Raw genomic sequence first — 19,400 nt, forward strand, 5'->3', positions numbered from 1 at the left:
TTAATTTTAGTAAGACAGGTAAAATGTAATTTATTACTAGCATGGCCTCTATTGGTATATTAATATCATAAAAATAATATTAAATTTTAACATATGGTTTTATTTCTGGGAATCTTTTATAACTTCTATAAACAAGTTTTTAATGCATTTAAAATATTCCTTTGCACTAACCTAGGACATTGCCCCGTGGGACAGGCTCTACTTGTTCATACCCATATCATTATACCATCAATACCTATCATAATTTAGCAACAAGGTTTTTGTTTATGCTTCTTATCAACTACCGACTTCAATTCCTAACTGCTTTGTATAATTATACAACCTTTGATATCTCCCCCATGCCTGCATCCCCATCCCCCTTAACCATATCATGTTCATTTTGTTCCACCTTTGCCACCGGCATTTCCTCCGCATGTGCCGTATCGTGTTGTTGGATTACCAACACCGATGACGAAACACGGTGACTTGACGATGCCAGCAAGTCCCCTATCGGCCCTAATTCAGCATGCTCAGCTTGACGGTCGGCTAATTTCGCTACCATTCGTGATGGGAACCGCCCTTTTCCGACAACTATAAGATCAAAATCCCCACTTTGTCCTAGTCCCAGCACTTCCTCAACAATGTTGCTACTTGTCTTCTCTTTATACTGCACCATTCCATCCCACTTGCTTCTAAATTCTTCCACTACAGCATCATCTAGTTCCTGGTTACGGAAAAAAAGAGGGTATATTTAGTAATTTTAAACATAAATTCAATCTTCACTTTTTTTTATGATTAAATTGGATGAAATCTATGATGAGGTAAAATATCGTGAAAGTAAATTACTAGTCCTTGTAATCCAATAAATTGTTAAAAACTGTTCAAAATGAGCAAATTTACCGTAAAATTACTAGTTTTTAGCTGTTAAATTAGACAAGAAGAAATTGGCACTGGTTTTTAACTGTAAAATTTATCTTTTTTTACTATTAAAAACTAATCAAATCATTTTGTTAAAAAATTCCATCAATTTCTTTTGATCTTACTCAAAAAAATGAGAAAAGTAGTCTATGTATGTTAAATCAAAAGAGTAAACTGGTCCTATTAAAAATTTTATCCATTTCTCTTGTTAAAAACTAGTCTCTGCAGGTCAGTATAAGGTACATATGGCCCTTTACGTGTAACCATCCGGTTATTCCGTCAACCACGCTAGTTTAACAGTATAAATGGATGAAACCTTCAACAGAAAGGATCAACTTAAGAAATTAATTTATCTGTTTTTTTAATAAAAAAATAAAATGTAATTTTGATTCCCGAGTAGAGGAACTCTATGGTACCTTTTCTTTTTCAGTGTTGATATGGGCAGTGGAGAAGGTATAATTCTTTTCAGCACACTTGCTCGCTGAAGGCTTCAAAACAACACCATCACTTTGTAACCCATCTTTTTCAATGAATCTCACAACACTCACTTTAACAGCAGGGTGTTCAGCTATTCTACCACTTAATTCCAAAGCTTCTCTATCATCAGGCCCCCCAAAGAACAGAATACAAACCCTTTGAGCACCATTATCAAGCCCACGGTCCACTAGTATAGCCACTGAACATGGTGCATTTTTTAACACCCTTTGGTTAACTAATCTCCACCCATGTCCAACATTATCAATTACTTGTAAGTCACCTTGTCCCCTCCATTGTTTATGAAAAGGTAAAATTATCATTGTAACCCTTTTAGTCTCAGCTACATGGCAAATATCTTCATGGATAGTGGACAAAGCCGAGATAGCCGTACTAGGTCGAACCGAGACTCTACCTAATTGACTATAAGCTTGAAAAGCTCCGGTAACTCGGTCTTGCCAATCTCCTCTTCTAAGCCTGTTAATGAAAGGAAGCCCATTTTTTCTAGCCCGATGGACCATTATGATTGAAGATGAACGTTCAGTGAGTTCAACTAAGTGCATGATGAAAAGCTTGAGTTGGGATTTCTTTGTGCTTCTGGTTGATTCAATGAGACTTATGATTGAAGGTACGTTGCTAATACCATGGAGACAAGCTAGGACTCGGAGTTGGTCTTTCGATTCGTTGGTGTTGGTTAAGTCGCGGAGTTTACGGTGAGTGAGGACGGATGAACCTCTCGCCGGTTTGTAAATGGCCATAACGGCTGGGGTTGTGATGAAGGTAGTGAAAAGTGCCATGAGAACTAATATAGCAAAGATTTCATCATTTAGTACCTGCAATTTCAATATTGAATGATTATCATTTTTCTAAATAAAAAATTGTATCTAACATATTATATTAATATATATATTTAGATATTTCTTATGATTTTTAAAATGTTGCCATTTAAGCATGAATTGAAGTATGAAAGATTAAGCTAACTATTGATAGATGCCAATACACCAACAGCTCACTAACCAAAAAGGTTGACAGATAGCTACTCTTTCATGTGAGTGAAACTACTTTTATGGATACCTACACAACACAATAGGTTAGAGACACCACTATCACCTAACTCATCCAACTTAATTTCGCGACGTGGATATGAGGTAAACACCCAAAACCCTGAATTTCTGTTTTAAGGTGATGGCTATATTTTCTATTTAAAGCCAGGTTATTTTCATCTTTTCCAAATGAACTGGTATATACCAACTCAGGGCTTTATAGTATCTAAGCATAGGTTGATGAGTATATATATATATATATATATATATAATTTTTTAGGGTAAACTACACTCAAGGTCACTAAATAATTAGTAAGTTTACATTTTGGTCATTCAATTTTAAAAAGTAACAAAATGGTTAGAAAACTATTCAAAAGTTTTCATTTAAGCCACTGGGTTGTTAAGGTCTTTTTTTTTAATTGAAAGCTTGACTAGTGAGTTCCAAGCAACGATTCAATGATCAGTATGGTGGATTAGTACCCATCAATGAATAAAAGAATATATCTAATATCCAAGTCGATCTGATTGTCAGTGTTGAAGATCAGAGGAAAAAAACTATTTGGATTTTGATTCGCAGATTCATGAAGTTCAAAGTTGAATTGTAAAAGAGAAGGGGAATGAGATCTTCTAATTGGTGCAAGTGGTGTAAATAGAGAATGTTATACAATAGTAATTTTAATAACATAATGATTAAAATAAAAACTTTTGAATAATTTAGTGACTATTTTGTAACTTTTTGAAATTCAATGATTAAAATGTAAACTTACTAATAATTTAGTAATCTTGGATGTAATTTACTCAATTTTTAAGTATTAAATCCAATCAAAATCTATAACATATACGGACACCTAAGAAAATGGCATGACTCTCATATATTAGTTTTTTTTTTCCTCAAGGAGTCTACCGGTGTGAGTTAAGTAACTAATCATCTGTATTTTGTAAGCCTATTAAAATGTAGATGCTAGCCACTATTGAGGTGAATGGAAACTGCCCACGGAGATGGAAGGAAGAGAAAGAAAAGGGTAATTTATGTTTTCGATCACTAGATTTAGCACAACTTCCATTTAGGCCATAAACTTTTAATTTTGTTAAATTACTTAGTTGAACTTCTATTATTAATAAAATAAGGATGATTAGATTTAGTACAACTTTCATTTAAGTCATAAACTTTTTAATTTTATTAAATTACATGGTTGAATTTCTGCTATTAAAAAGTAAATCACTTATTCTACTTCTATTAAATAATTCTAAAAAGAATTAACTTAACATATATATATGAATTAACTTTTAGATTTGATTGTTGACAAAATATTTTTTTCCTTTTCAGCCTCTAAAATAGAAAATTTTCTATCTAAACCCTTTAAATTTTTTAAAAATTCTAAATTAGTAAAGGTAAAATTGTACTTTAACCCCTTAAAAATGATAAAATTTTGATTTAATTCTTTAAAAATTATAAAAATATAGACTATCAAAATAGTGAAATTACATTTTACTATCGTAAAATTATATTTTACCCCTAAGCATAAAGTGCAAATATGAAAAAAAATTATAAACTCGTAGAAGCGGGTGCTAAGTTAGTATTTATATTAGAATTACTTAACAGAGACTATTTAAATTATCTAATTTATTGACAATAACTTTTCGGTGATATAATTTGATCAATTGAAAATTGTGTAATTTACATGAAAGTTGATAATAAGTTTAGTGATTCAATTTGATGAAATTAACTGTTTATAACTTATATGAAAGTTGATGTTAAGTTTGATGACTTAGAATGTAAATTACCACAAAAGAAAAAAATAGAGAAACGAAGGGAAAAAGAAAGGAAAAAAAGTAGACGAGGGAGGGAATATGGATAGTTCTAAATATTATGTGAAAAAGGGTATATATGATCCGAATCTATAATAAAATTATTCAAAAAAAACCTATTAATCCACACTATATATATGCAAAATTTCGTGAGCCTTAACTCAATTGGCATGAGTTACTAACGTAAGAATAGGTGGATTTAAGTGCATGAAATGTATTATGGAGAAAATAGTTTTCGAAAAAAATTGTATAAAGAAAAAGAAAGGAACTTACCTTCTTCTCTTTGCCAATGTTGAGAACAATGAGTTCAACTAATCCTTTAGTATTCATTAAAATCCCAAGCGCCAACGATTCTCTGATAGCCATTCCGAACATTAACGCCACCCCAAACGTTCCTATAATCTTACCGGCGCACGCCGTGGTTACAACCAGTGCCAATAATCCCCAAGCTTCCCCACCTCTGATTTTCGCCACATCGGTTTTCAACCCACTAGAAGCAAAATAAAGTGGAAGAAGCAATCCCGGTACGAAATCTTCAATCCTTTCTATCAATTTCTCAGCAAAATCACCTTCTTTAGGAATCGTTAATCCAAAGATAAAAGCACCAAAGATTGCATGGATTCCGATAAGGTCAGTGATGAAACCGGAGACCATTACACCACCTAGTGTTAAACAAATGTAAGCTTCGTCGATGATGTCTCGTTCCGGTGAACAACGGTGAGCGACCCATTTCATGGCTGGTCGGATTAGTACCATCATGAAAATGACGAAAGCCATGCCGGAGAGAAGGACCCAGATTGATACTAATGGGCTCTTTTGTTGACCCGACCCGTTTCCGGCTATAGCGACGGCAAGTGCTAGTAAAATCCATGCGGCTACGTCGTTGAAAGCGGCGGATGCCATGGCGATTTCACCGACTTGGGTGGTTAATAATTTGAGTTCGGCTAAGATACGTGCTAGGACTGGGAAAGCTGTGATGGAAAGTGCTACTCCCATGAAAACTATGAATTGACCGTACCCGACTTTATCGGCTCCGTCAACGGTTTTCCGGAGGATAAACGCTACGCCAAAGCCGCAGATGAAGGGTAATGATATGCCACAGAAGGCTATACCGAACGCTTTACGGCCACTACGACGGATTGATGTTAAATCGAGCTCCAGACCTACTAAGAAAAGGAAGAAAAGCAGTCCAATGCTCGCTACAGTTTCAAGCACCGGCATACTCCATGACGGAAATATCCGATGCATGTAATCTTCGTTTCGACCAAAAGCTGACGGTCCAAGAAGAATTCCCCCCTGAAAATATGCTCTACTGTTTATTCTCCTATTTAAGATTTCGGCTTATACATAAAAATAATCATTGTATAAAAAAATCAAATTCCGTCGATTTAATTAAATGTATCGATTTAACAAATCTAATTATCGACTTAACATTGATAGATTCAATCAATTACATTAATTTTATATTCTTCTTTTGTTTCCTTCCGAATATTGATTAAATCTATTTTAATTATTTATAAAATTAAATAATTGATCATAACTTATTTAATTGAATCGATAAAATTAAAGGTTAAAAGTAAATATACTTACAACAATTTCAGCAATGACTTTAGGTTGACGAAGGGGTTTAAGAAGGAAAGCTAGGAAACGACTAAGAACAAGGATCAAAGTAGTTTGAACTATTAACAAAGGGAAGGCAAAATTGAGTGGATTATCACCTTGCCAAGCTCCATTTGATGAGGTTTTAATGGAGGTAATGTTAAAACCCATTTTGTTTTGAATGAAAACAAGTTCTAAATTGGGTCTAATTTGTTCATCAAATAGAAAAAAGGGAGGTGGTTTTTCTTTTTGAAGAGATTTGAGAAAATTAGTGGAACATGTGAAGTGGAGGGTGGGAATTTATAAGCACAAAGGGAGGTGGTGGCATGATAAGGTGGCATTGTTAATTGATTGTCAATTGTGTCCAAATTTCTAGGGGATGGATGTCATGGGCTTAAAAGATGCCGTCAATTGCACTTTAATCAACATGATTCAATTAATAAGTTTATGTTTTGATCATTTAACTTTAAAAAATTATAAAATGGTCACTGAACTATTTAAAAGCTTTCATTTAAGTCATTGGACTATTAAAATTGTCGTTGCACGGTCTTCTCTGCTCGCACCAGTTACACCAATAAAAAGTTTTCATCCCACTTTTCTTAAAACAACTTTAAACATTACGAATTGTGAACTAAATACCAAACGCTCTAACACTAACTATCAAATCGACTTAGATCTAAGATATATCCTACTCGTCGACGGATACTAATCCACTGTATCGACCTTCAAATCATCGTTCGGAGCTCGCTAATCATATTTTTTTAAAAAAAAAAATCTTTATAGCCCATTGACTTAAATGAAAACTTTCGAATAATTCATTGACCATTTTGTAATTTTTAGTAACCTTGGGTGTAGTTAAAAATATAGTATTTTTGAGATGAAGTAAAGTTAAAATTTTTGAAAGTGTTGATATTCTTTTTCATTGAAATCAAAGTATTTTTTGTGTACATTTTAATGTCAATGAAAATTAATCCTTTCGAGCTTTATATTAACCCCTCACGATAACATTATCTCTAAAATTTAAATATAAATTCCTTTCTAAAAATACAATATACCTTATTTATTTAAGTCAACATTTTGTAAGGTTGAAGATTAGTATCATTTTGTAATGTATCTCATGTTTCCTCTATATCTTCATCCAACTAAGTAATAAATAAATAAATTTAAAAAACAAAAATAATAGATAAAGGTTACAATCATTGACTCTTATAAATATGGTAAGGATTAAAATATAAATAATGAAAAGTTAAAACATTCATTTTCATTGATGAAGATTAAATAATTATTTGCCACACTATAAAGCCATGTGGATCAATAGAAAAAGGAAATATTGCAAAAGGGTTTGGCTTTTTCTCATTAAATAATTAATTATTTGTATATTCATATTTGATACATGAACTTTAGTTTGATGTGCAATTTGATACATTAACTTCGATTTTCATATTTGATTAGTATAATTGTTTATGTATGCAATATATCAACGTAAAATGATGTTAATTCGATAATATTGTGAGTGATTTGTGAAAATTGAATCAAATAAAAATCATGTATAATTTTAATATTTATCGCAATTGTGAAATTAATAATAATTGAGACAACCCTAACCTAAATTATTCATAAATACATTATGTATATCTTTTATAATTAACTTATGTTTTAGGTTTGATTTATAATCCATAATTTTTTTTTAAAGTTCATAACTGCCCCTCCCAACAATATCATTGCTATAATAAACGTCGATAATGGCGGTAGAACAATCGCAAAGCAATAAGAAAAGAAAAATAAGAACACATAGATTTTACGTAGAGACCCTTTTGGGAAAAAATCACAGGCAGAGGAAGATAAATTTACTAATTTTGAAAAACTCTGTTCTAATCAAAGTCAAATAGAAGAAGAATAGTTATATACGGATCCCTTTATTTTGCCACTGTATTTATTTATTCAACAAATGACGAGATTCGGGTTATACAATCTCTGACAATCATTATTAAATCGGTAAATATTAGCTCCATTCTAACTTAACATCTATCCATTGAAGAGTAAAAGGATTGATTAGAAAATAATGACATATTCATTTACTTTGCAAGCAAATTGAGTTTTAATCCAAGACGTCTCCCCTTCTTGTTGTCTTGGTGAAGTTAATCAGTAATTTAAATCTCTAGTAATGAAACCAAAACATGTTGCAATCACTAGGACTTTCCTCACTACTCCTCGCTTATTACCAATTGACTAACCATTAAATAATAAAATATTTTACCATAAAAAAATCACAATCTAAAAATTATAATAAGTTGCCGATTGAGTTTTACCTCAATTAGTATAAATATTATTGTCAATGCAGAAGGACGTGAATTCGAGTGTACTGAAGCGTATTATCCTCTTATTTATGGGTTAAGGAGAGGCTATGAATAGTTCTAAGCATTGTATCGAAAAGAACAAATATAATCGAACCTATAATAAGATTGTTTAAAAACTAAACTTATATCATGTATAAATTACGTTTGAATTATATTTAGATTTATTTTAATTTAATTTAATAATACTATGAAATGATTAATTTAATTTATTATTTATTATTGTAAATTTTTTTATTACAAAAATGATGCACTAAATGCCAGCTTTTCTTGCTGTTTGCAGTTAATTTTTCCTTGGCGTGTGGAAAGGGGCTTTGTTTACACGTTTTCCCTTTTTATTCTATTATTTCAAATTGCCACCTCTTGCTTTATCGAGAAACAATAAATTTATTTTAATGCTCCCCAAATATTTATAATTTACTTTTAGCTCCTTTTAATTTCTTTTTATCTACATTCAAGATTGATGATTATTTCTCCTGCTCATAAATAAGAGAATTATAGATATATAGATAATTTAATTTTGGCCCCCTGTCTCCAACCCATAAATAGGAGAATAATGCACTTTAACGCACTCGAATTCACGTCCTCTTACATTAACAACAATACTCATGTTAATTGAACTAATATTTAATCGGCAAAAAAATACCAAAAGTGGGCATTACCTTTTAAGTTTTAAGACAGTTTATTTATAGGAAATTAATTGACTTCTAGGAATTGACACACTTGATTCTTACATATAATGTCTTAAATGTGTGAATGTAACAAAAACAGAAATGCATATACCAAATCTCTCTTCTTCTTCTTTTTTTTCCTTACTTTAAAATGTGAATGCTCTTTAAAAATAAATGCCCATTTCTAGAGTTTATTCTTTTTTTGGAAGTAGTTGTTTATTTTAATAGTGGAGGGTTTGACAAACATATTACAAAACAAATAAAAAATATGGAGGGCTTAAAGGGTAGCGGGATAAAAATATCATGGAGGACCTTGTATTTTGCTTTCTCTATTAAAAAAAAAGGAAAATTAGTCTCTATATATCAGATTAAAGAGTAAGTTGGTCTTTTTTGTTTAAAATTTGACTGACAGAATAACCAAACCTGTGAGTACTTCATATTCTCTTTGATCTAAGCCATTTATTGAGAGGGCAAAATGCTGCCTAACTCTCAGTATATAGGCCTCCATGGTACTTTTACCAGGGTAGAGATTTTCAAGGATCAAACTCAAGATTTAATGTCAACCGAAACTTAGTTTCAATAAAAGTCTTTTATCATTACACGACGAGCTTAGTTGGCAAATATAATATATATAATTAAGCTATAAGTTTTTTTTAAAGTTAAAACTTGTAAGTATATCAATGATTACAATCATAATCAATCATTATAATCTCCGAAGTGAATAACTAACTCAACAACTAATTAAATCTCAAACTAACTCACAAGAATAAATCTAGACTTAACCCATATAAAGAGGTATTTGGACCTCAGATCATAAAGTTCCCAAACCCTTCCTGCCATTAAATTAAGATCTCATTGGTAACTAAGGCATTGTTTGATAAATCGTTGAAAAAATTAAATCAAACTCACGTTTGATAGTTCGGAATAAAAATCACGTGATAGGATTTTATTTATTTTTGTATAAAAATGTATAGAAAATGATAAGTAGATTAAGAGCTATTTATTCCATAAATGGAGAATATTTCAATTAATTTAATTTTGTTTTGATTTTACGAAATTTTCATAATTTAAAATTTACATTTATCAAACAATTTAATTATATTCTATATTTAATTTTAAGTAATATACCAAACAGATTTAACTATTCGTCCATTTTGAGTTTTTTTAAAAAAACTTGTAGTTTAAGCTATTTGATTTTTTTAAATACCCTTATAATAATTTTTTTATTTTTATTTTTAAATATTTTTAATTAAATTAATATTCAATTAATTAGTTACACCAATTTAATTATTATAGTAGTATAAATTTAATATAAAACCTTATTCTTCTCAACAAAGTATACGAAGATTCCGCCAATTGAGTCTTAACTCGACTAATATGGGCATAGTTGTCATTGTAGGAGGACATAAGTTCGAGTATGCTGAAGCGCATTATCTTCCTATTTATGAGTTAAGGACGGTTATAAGTAGTTCTAGGGAAAGATTAGATATTATCAGAATCTATAATGAGATTGTTAAAAAAAAAACTATAGACATACATGAGTTGTAAAGTATAGTTTATGTTTTTATTTTCACTTTTTCCTTATCTTTTGTTATTGTGTATTGAATTCAACTTTTTATATTAAATAATAAAAATATTTTATGTTTTTTTTAAATAAAGCAAGCAACTTGGTTTGCTCCAACTTTTCAAGCAAAAGAAAGCATCTTTCATTTACAAATGATATAATTACTTGTTTTTAAAGGTTTTTTTTATCAATATTTTAAAAAATTCTGCTATTAGTCTCTATATTTTGTGAAAGTTGTGGATTTAGTATATGTACTGTAATTTGATCTTTTTAGTCCTTATACTTTTTAAATTTAAAATTTCAATCATCACCAAATGATAATTATTAAATCCATTCAGTTGAATTCTGGTATTTTCAAAATCTGATGCGACAAACATATTACTATATGCGTAATGCTATGTCAGTTTATTATTTTCACATATTACTCACTAAAGATTCAGTTAATGGATTAACGAAAATCTTTTGCATCAAGACCGAAATTTCAAATTTTGAAACGTATAGAAACCTAGAATGCTCTAATTAGAGAATAAAGACTAAATCTTCAACTGTATACATAATATATAACTAAAAATTAAATTTAACTGCTACTATTTAAATAAAAACCACAACAGATACAAAATACAGGAACTAATAACAAAATTTATCCACAAAACTATACTTTCATATGATTTTGAAAGGTATCTTAGGGCAAGAAGTCCGTGAATCAAAATTATGCTTAGGCAAATGCAGCTCATGATTCGTTGACAATCAATTTACTTTATAATGACTATGAACCCCCCCCCCCCAAAAAAAAAAAAAAAAAGAATGCTTCAACCATATGTTTTTTAAAGGGAAAAATTAATGTGATTATACTATAGGCATGCACCGACTGTGGATATATTTATAGAAAAAATTATAATAATTAAGATCTAAATAAATCTTTAAACTTTACTTGAAAACTAAAACAAACCTTTATATATTTTATTAGTAATAATTTTTTGTTGATTGAGTCTTAACTCGATTGGCATATAAGTATTGTTGTCAATGTAGAAAGACATGAGTTTGAGTTCATTATCCTCCTATTTATGGGTTAAAGAGAGGTTATGGGTAGTTAATGAGATTTTAAAAAATAAATAAATTGGTTTCATTGTAATTATATCCATAATCAATTTGAAGATGAATGAACAAGATTCAATTACCTATGTTTAGTATATAAAATGTATCCATATTTAAACTAAACATATTTAATAATTTATATGAAAAGATGAAGGAAAACGTGAGGCAAGCTAGTGCTAAGTATCCTTTCATCCGTGAGTCTTTTGACTCGATCTTTAGTTCACGAAAATCTCTTGCTAACACACACTAACAAGCTTGCTTTTTGGCTTTCGTTTTTGTTTCTTTTTTTCAACTTGGGGAGGAGACGAGTAAAAAAAGTTGAACACATACTAGTGGTTGAGGATTCGATCCTCATCTTGGGTATGGAACAGTTTTAAAACTCGTGATCAGTATCTATCCTCTTTTAGGCCTATAAAATGTAAATGATTAATTATTAGGCTCGCTCCTATAGATACCTTAAAAAATAAAAAAATGATAATCATAAGAAATGAGAAATTTCAAAACGCATGTCAGTTATAAAGATTGAAGACTCATCAGCATTCATGTCAAACATGAAGTTACAAATGTCATAGCAACAACGGGAAATTAGAATGAAGATAAGTTGATTCTCTATCACATTGGGGAGAGAGTTCTTCATTGTAATTGTATGCGAGTGAGGTTGTAGCATTTTTGAGTCTAGTTGCTCTAAAATCATCTCTTGTGTTGTGAAGATTATAGTGAATTTCCCTCTACAAAAGGCTCTCTAGATGTAGAATTGAATACGATCTACGTAAACAATCACCTGTGTTTATTATTTGTTATTAAATTGTTTCTTAAATCTTAACTAAACAAACAATTAACTCAGCACTTACAAAAACTATTTTTTAACATATCAAATCTAAGTTGTTCGTGCGGTAGGAGTAAATGTGTTTAAAATTAGTTCTACATGTTTTAAATATATTCTATGTCATATCAAAACTTGCATTTAGTGCCTAATTTGAATCATAAGAATTATTTGATGGAATTAACCGGTAAAAGTACCATAGAGGCTCTTGTACTGAGACTCAGATTTTATTTTGCCCCTCTACTAAAAAAATGGACAAATTAATCCTTGTACGTTAGATCAAAGAGCAAATCAGTCCTTCTGTAAAAAAATTTCATCAATTTTTACTGTTAAAAATTGGTCCCTATATGTTAGCATGAGGTACATGTGACACACCACATGTTATTGTTTGGTTATTTTGTCAGCCACGTCAATTTTTAATAGTAGAAATGGATGAATTTTTATAGTAGAAATGGATGAATTTTTTAACAAAAATGACTTATTTGCTCTTTAATCTAACATATAAAAATTAATTTACCCATTTTTTGAGAAAACAAAATAAAATACAATCTAACTCTTAATGTACGAGTCTCTATAACTTTTTACCGAATTAACCCTAAATGAAAAGCCTAGAGGGAGGGGAATGCACTACTACCCCTTGACTTAACCTCTAAGAGTCACATCTAGCTTCAATTCCACAAAAACTAAAGCCATGATTACACTTCAAATAATTGCTTATAATTTCTTCATATAGATTGACTAGAAAGGGCAGGAAGATACCTTTTCCTAACTAAAATGAACACCGTTCAAATTGGGAGGGGCATTTTCATTTTTCTACCCATAATTCTATGTGTCATTTTCTTGACCATTATATTTGCATTTACATGTGCTTCCATGGCCTCGTTTAGACCACATTTTTTTTGAGAGGGGGGGCGGGGTCCTATTGCATTTTCTTTACATTTAGATCATGAAAGTTCTTTAAATTGTAAAGTTGACTTCATGAATCCAGGGATTAGATCAATAATTCATCTATCCATTTTAAGTGATGAATTTTTAGTTGGGTTAGATTTCGGTTTCGAGTGTGATTTAAGACGAAAGGGAAAAGGAGTTGAATTTTATGGTATATAAAATATTTGAATTTTGGAGAAAAAATTATTGGAAAGGATAATCACGAGTCTCAAAAGAGTTTAGTTTGTATAAATCGTAATTCTCTAGACGTATTTAGGTGACAGAATATAATCACATCATAATTCCATATACCATATTGGTAGTATGAATTGTACTTTTAAATTCTAAAAATAATATTCATTATTATAAAAAATAATCAATAATACTTGAGAAAGAAATCATTAAATATCAAAAATTAAATCATCATCATCATCATCATATATATATATTAATATGTTAAGCTATTTAATTTTATTTAATTACTCTAACATTCTATTTTTGTTAAATTAAATTTTTAAACTTAAAGCGTATGTTTGAAAAGTCATAAGGTATGTTAGATTTGTGTGACCTGAATCCCGATATTTGTTGAAGAAATAAAATAGAGAGGCAAAATAGGTATAGTCGAACTCTTCTTGTATCATTTGTTTTTCAATATAAGTGAATTTTTCATTCTCTACTCGTGATTTTTCCTGATAAGAGTTTTTCATATAAAATTTGCTTATTCTTATTTTTCTTTCTTATTACTTTGTGATCATTTTTATTACCATTATCGACGTTTAGAACAACAAGGTAATTGGATTTGAGACCAATTATTTGTAATTACCCCAATTCTCACACTTTTCTTAAAAATTGAAAAGCGTACTTCAGATGTTCTAATTACACTCAATCCAATAGTATCTACTAATTATAATATTTACCCAAACATGTCACATATATATAATTAGGAGTAATTACACTCAAATTCAATTATCCGAATGTAGGTATAGAGTAAACAATTTGTTGGTCGTCAATGTAATTTTCATCTAATTTATCTAATTATGAATGATTGCATTGAAAATGTATGATAATTTCGCTGTAATTTCTTCTACGTATGAACGGGTCCTATGAAATAACATTAATTAATGTACTTTAAAACGTGTGCATGAATCATCCAATTAATTATAAGTTTAATGTTTCATCGTTCATAGTGCTTATTAATTAATTTTTCGAATTTGAGGCCGACAGAATATAAACGGTCATAAATTGGACAAAATTAATCCAACAATTTGTCCATAGTGTTAAAACAAAAGCTAATAACCTTGGATTAAAGCCATTGATTGAGGTCCATTTCATTACAACGTAGACTCTATGGTGTAAAAGCAATGGCTTAATGAAAATGGCTTAATGAAATTTAATCATACTTTTTATCTAATTATATATAAAAATCAAATGTATTATTCTTTGGCTTAAAATTATCGAAATTTATAACAAAGAATGTAATTGATGGGGAAATTTTCATGAACAGCCCTAATAGATACGATCTTTCCAATAGAATATTTTAAAAAATAGTTTGGCATATTTGAAAATGTCTATTGAACATTAAGGTTCAAATTTTATCGAAAGTTGTTATAATAAACGTCGATAATAGCAGTAGAACGATCACAAAACAATAAGAAAATAAAAAATAAGAACATATAGATTTTATATGAAAAACTCTTTTAAAAAAATTACGGGCAAAGTAGAGAAAATTCACTCTTGTAAAACTAAATTAGTTTTATAGAGTTTGATAATATTTTATAATTCAATATTTTAACAATTTAATTATTCGATTTAGTAATATAATTTTACTTATTATAAGTAATTTAAGAATTTTTTATACAATTTTAAACTACGATAAACTCCAAATTCTTAAATTAGTGGAAAATACATACTTAAACGTACTCAAATTTGAGGGAAATGTTGAATATCAACATTAACTTGTTGGAAAATATGTCTTCTTAGTGTTTATTATTATTCTTTTGGTGAATTATATGAGAAGGGCAACATTCTAACAGCAACACGACTAGCGCGACTGAAACTCAAGCCCAGGGGCGAAGCTAAAAAATTTTTTAGGGAGGGCCGAAATGAAATTTTAATTTTTAATAGTCTAAGTCTTTATAATTTTTAAATGATTAAATTAAATTTTTATAATTTTAAAATTTTAAAATTTCCTAAAAGGTCAAAACAACAATTTTCTATTTTAGAGGAGCCGGGGCCCCTGCCAACCCTCCTAGATTCGCCTCTACCCAAGTCACACTTGAGGCAGTGAACACCCTTGCTATGAGGCCAGCACACTGGGTTCACTTTTCGTAGTGTTTATGATTGTACAAAGTTTAGCTTTTGTCTTTAGTTTTTAGGTATTAAATTTAGTCTCAAGTTTTATGTTATTTGGGGCAATGAATCTCACATCACTTAAAGAATAAAAAGGTAAGAGATTATAAATTTATATAAATATTTATATCCTATATTGCTTAAATATAATAAAATATTGTGTCTATATAAAGATGTTTATTTGATTTCTTGTAAATATTGATTAAGGGTGGAGTATAGTCAACCCTCTTCAATGTTTAAATAAAAATTACCTCATCACCAAATTTGATCTCATATGAAGAAAATAATAATAATAAAAGTAAATGATTTGTTACAAAATGACTTCATATTCTTATCCTAAAAAACAGATGAATCTTCTAATTTGTTGTTGTAAACTACCAATGAAAAATTAATTATTAAATTGTATTCATCTATAAGATCAAATTAATTATCTATGTAGTGGCCATTAGAACAATAAAGAGATTCCCACGTCATTTTCTTAAGTCTTTAAGGATGAAACTCGAAAATAATATTTAATTATAAATTTGAATAAAATATTTTATTTTTATTATTATTATTATTATTATTATTATATGATGATTCTGTGGACATTTTCTGATGTTGTTAATGCCAATCAAATTTTATATTAAAAGCTTAATAATTAGTCAAATGAGTTTAAACTACATCAAACGCAGATATTGAAGAATTTTATTCGGGAATTGTATGAATATAAATTTGCCCAAAGATCTTGAAAATGTCATTTTTGTCAAACCATATGTTATCTTGTTGCCTTCTTTGAAAACATATATTAAGCGAACTGTCCAATCATATTAGAGAAGTTCATTGATATTACGGATCACATATGAACCATGTTGCTACTTTTCAATTTTTTGAATCGCTTGAATATCTTCCTTATCGTCTATTTATGGAGTATTAATATTTTATGTGAGGCTACCTTTTGACAGCATTTACTCTAGTTTCTATTACAATGTTTTCTTAATTTCAAAACGTTTTCAATGATTACTTACTAGAGATTAGCTTCTTTTCCTTTTTTAATATTAACCACAAAGTCTTTGCTTTTGTTCAATATACGTATAATTGCTTAGCATTAAGTAGGTAAATGACATTATTAATAATCATGTTTCCCACTCTTTTTTTTCCCTCGTACATTGATCCCAACCCATTTCATAATTTCATCTTTCTTCATCAACTATGCGTTACGCCTAGAGATTTTAATTAGAACTGGGTTTGTCAATTGAATCTTAGTTCAGGAGGACGTGTATTCAAATGTACTGAAGCGCATTATTCTTCTATTCATGAGTTGGGGAGGGGCTATGAATTGTTCTAGGTATTGAGTAAAAAAGAGCAGATATGATGATAATTTATAATGAGATTATTTTAAAAAAAATTAAGAAGATTTGAATAAAAATATTAGGTTTGAAAAATGGGTTTCAGCAAAAAATTAATTTTGATCTATTTTTAAAATTTTTAAAATTTTTAAAATTTTATATTATGTAATTTATAACATATAAAAATTAAAGCTATAATAGTATATATATTTTTTAATAAATAAAAATAAAAATAAAAATTAATATAAATTTATTTTTTTAAAATTAATATTGACGGGTTTAAAATGGGCTTGAATTAGTTATTTACAAATACATGTGAGTTTGGGCATGTTATGATACTTATTATTACTGACCCATAACCCGATTGAGTTCAAGTCGGATTCTACACGGTTCACACATCGAGCTCACTTGACATCATGGGTTCGCAGATAAGGCACTCACACCTACACATGAAATTGCATGATGTGGGCTCACAGGCCATTGCATAGGCAAACCTCCATCGTATATACACATGTTAAAACTAGGGTAGAGAACATGTTGGCATGAAACTTACCTAAGATATCACATCAATGAACATTAATCATATCACATAAATACACAACTTTACCATCTAAAAAATGGAAAGAAAAATATTCAACGAGGCAAAATTTTAAATCTATATCTCGGATCAGGCTAGCCTGTAATTTTAACAATTGACATTGTAGTTTTTCAATTAAGATTATGGTTAAATTCAATTTAAATTTTTTTATAGTATTTTCAGTTCGATTTATCATTTTAATTTTAAGAAAAATTATTTGATTCATATAATTATCGATGTTTATTTTGTGAATCAAAATTTGAACTAAATCAAAATGGAATGGAATTTGATAAAACTGTATATAAACCAAACCAAACACTAGCATTCGAATTTCTATTCAATTTCATATGGTGCAATGTTTGGTTGAACTATTTTACCATTTTGTTGACAAATGTTTTGATTTTGAAAATTCATTAAGCATGTGATGAAACTATTGGTATTGACAATTTTTCACATATGATGATCGTTTTTTCTTCGTTGCAACATTCATTTCTTTTTGCAATTCTCTTTCAAGATTACTCAATTTCTTCAACAACTAAACTACAATTTCTTCAACAACTAAACTAGAAAAAGTCTCACCCACCTCCAATTCAATTTGTTCATGGGTCAGGTCAAGTCCACTTAAAAAGTGAAAAAAATTGAGCAAAAATATAGACTTGAAAAATAGATTTTGACAAAAAAAATAAGGCCAGTTTTTTAAATGAGTCAAGCCTCAAATAAGGTTTTTTTGACCCGAGCCTGGCCTGAATTTGCAGAAAAAAAAAAGCTACTGGTGGTTTTTACTGTTATTTCATTATTTTGTTATCATTTTGCTATTATGTTATTATTGTTTGGATATTATATAACTCTTATTTTATTTACTATTATTTTAGATATATTTGCTTGTTAATTTGTACTATCTTAGTGTTATTTAGCTATTTTTATTTTAAATTTCTATTTATTAGGAAACATTTATTTTAATGTTGTTATTGTTCTCGATATATTATATTTTAATTTTATTTCTATATAAAAAATTTAATAAGGATGGGCCAAACTCAAATTTTAACCTTTTTATTCGAACTAGGTTTAGACAAAATTTTAAGCTCAAGTCCAGCCCTAAAATTTTTACTTGGCCCGACCCAACCCATAGGCAACACCACCTCCAACTAAGTACATTATATCAACAAATGTATAATTTTTTTAATATTTAATAAACTTCAACTCTTTCAAACCATCTGAAAATGACATTTCTTTATTTGTTAAGAAATCAAGAAACAAAAAGTTTGCAAATTCTTGTTGGAAAACAAAGGTTTAGTTTTTCCAAGTTGGAGAAGGCCCAACTCCAACAATGAAGGACACTAAAGTTAGCCCACTTCAACATTTTAATAAAAAGAAAAAGAAAACGTAAATTATATTTAATGTCACTAAATTATTTATAAATATATATTTTAATTATTTAATTTTAAAAATTAAAAATAGTTATTGAATTATTTAAAAAAATTATTTAAATCATTGGATTATTAAATTTTTATTTTCAACCTAAATCAATCTAATCATCACTATAAAAGATCGACAAGAAAACTATTTAAGTTTTAAATTTAATATAACATCTAATATCTAAATTTTTAGGTCCAATTTACTTAAACTTAACAATTTTCCTTAATTTAAACTTAAAGTTGACACTTTTCTTAAACTGATACTTAAACTTTTAAGAAATTTAATTTAATACCTGAACTTAACTCTTTTTCTTAAATTGGTACTTATTTTTGTTTTTCAAATTACTCTACTACATTACTCTACTACACTGAGATAACAAAATAATCGACGTATGATATACAAGTGACAAATGATATGTTAACTTTTTATATTTTAGATTTTCAATTACTTTTAATTTTATTTGTTTAATTAACT

General features: G+C 29.0%; 1 protein-coding gene across 1 annotated transcript; it reads right to left on the reverse strand.

Annotated features, from left to right (window-relative positions):
- Window positions 1-79: 79 nt before the first annotated feature.
- Window positions 80-6,116, reverse strand: LOC108465022 (cation/H(+) antiporter 20-like). Its single transcript, XM_017765326.2, has 4 exons — window positions 5,814-6,116; window positions 4,497-5,519; window positions 1,314-2,204; window positions 80-703 (listed from the first exon to the last, which is right to left on the reverse strand). The coding sequence occupies exons 1-4, from the start codon at window positions 5,991-5,993 to the stop codon at window positions 314-316; spliced, it is 2,484 nt and encodes an 827-aa protein (XP_017620815.1). The 5' UTR covers window positions 5,994-6,116; the 3' UTR covers window positions 80-313.
- Between the last annotated feature and the right edge of the window lie 13,284 nt (window positions 6,117-19,400).

Source organism: Gossypium arboreum, chromosome 2, assembly GCF_025698485.1.
Source record: "Gossypium arboreum isolate Shixiya-1 chromosome 2, ASM2569848v2, whole genome shotgun sequence".
Lineage (NCBI taxonomy): Eukaryota > Viridiplantae > Streptophyta > Magnoliopsida > Malvales > Malvaceae > Gossypium > Gossypium arboreum.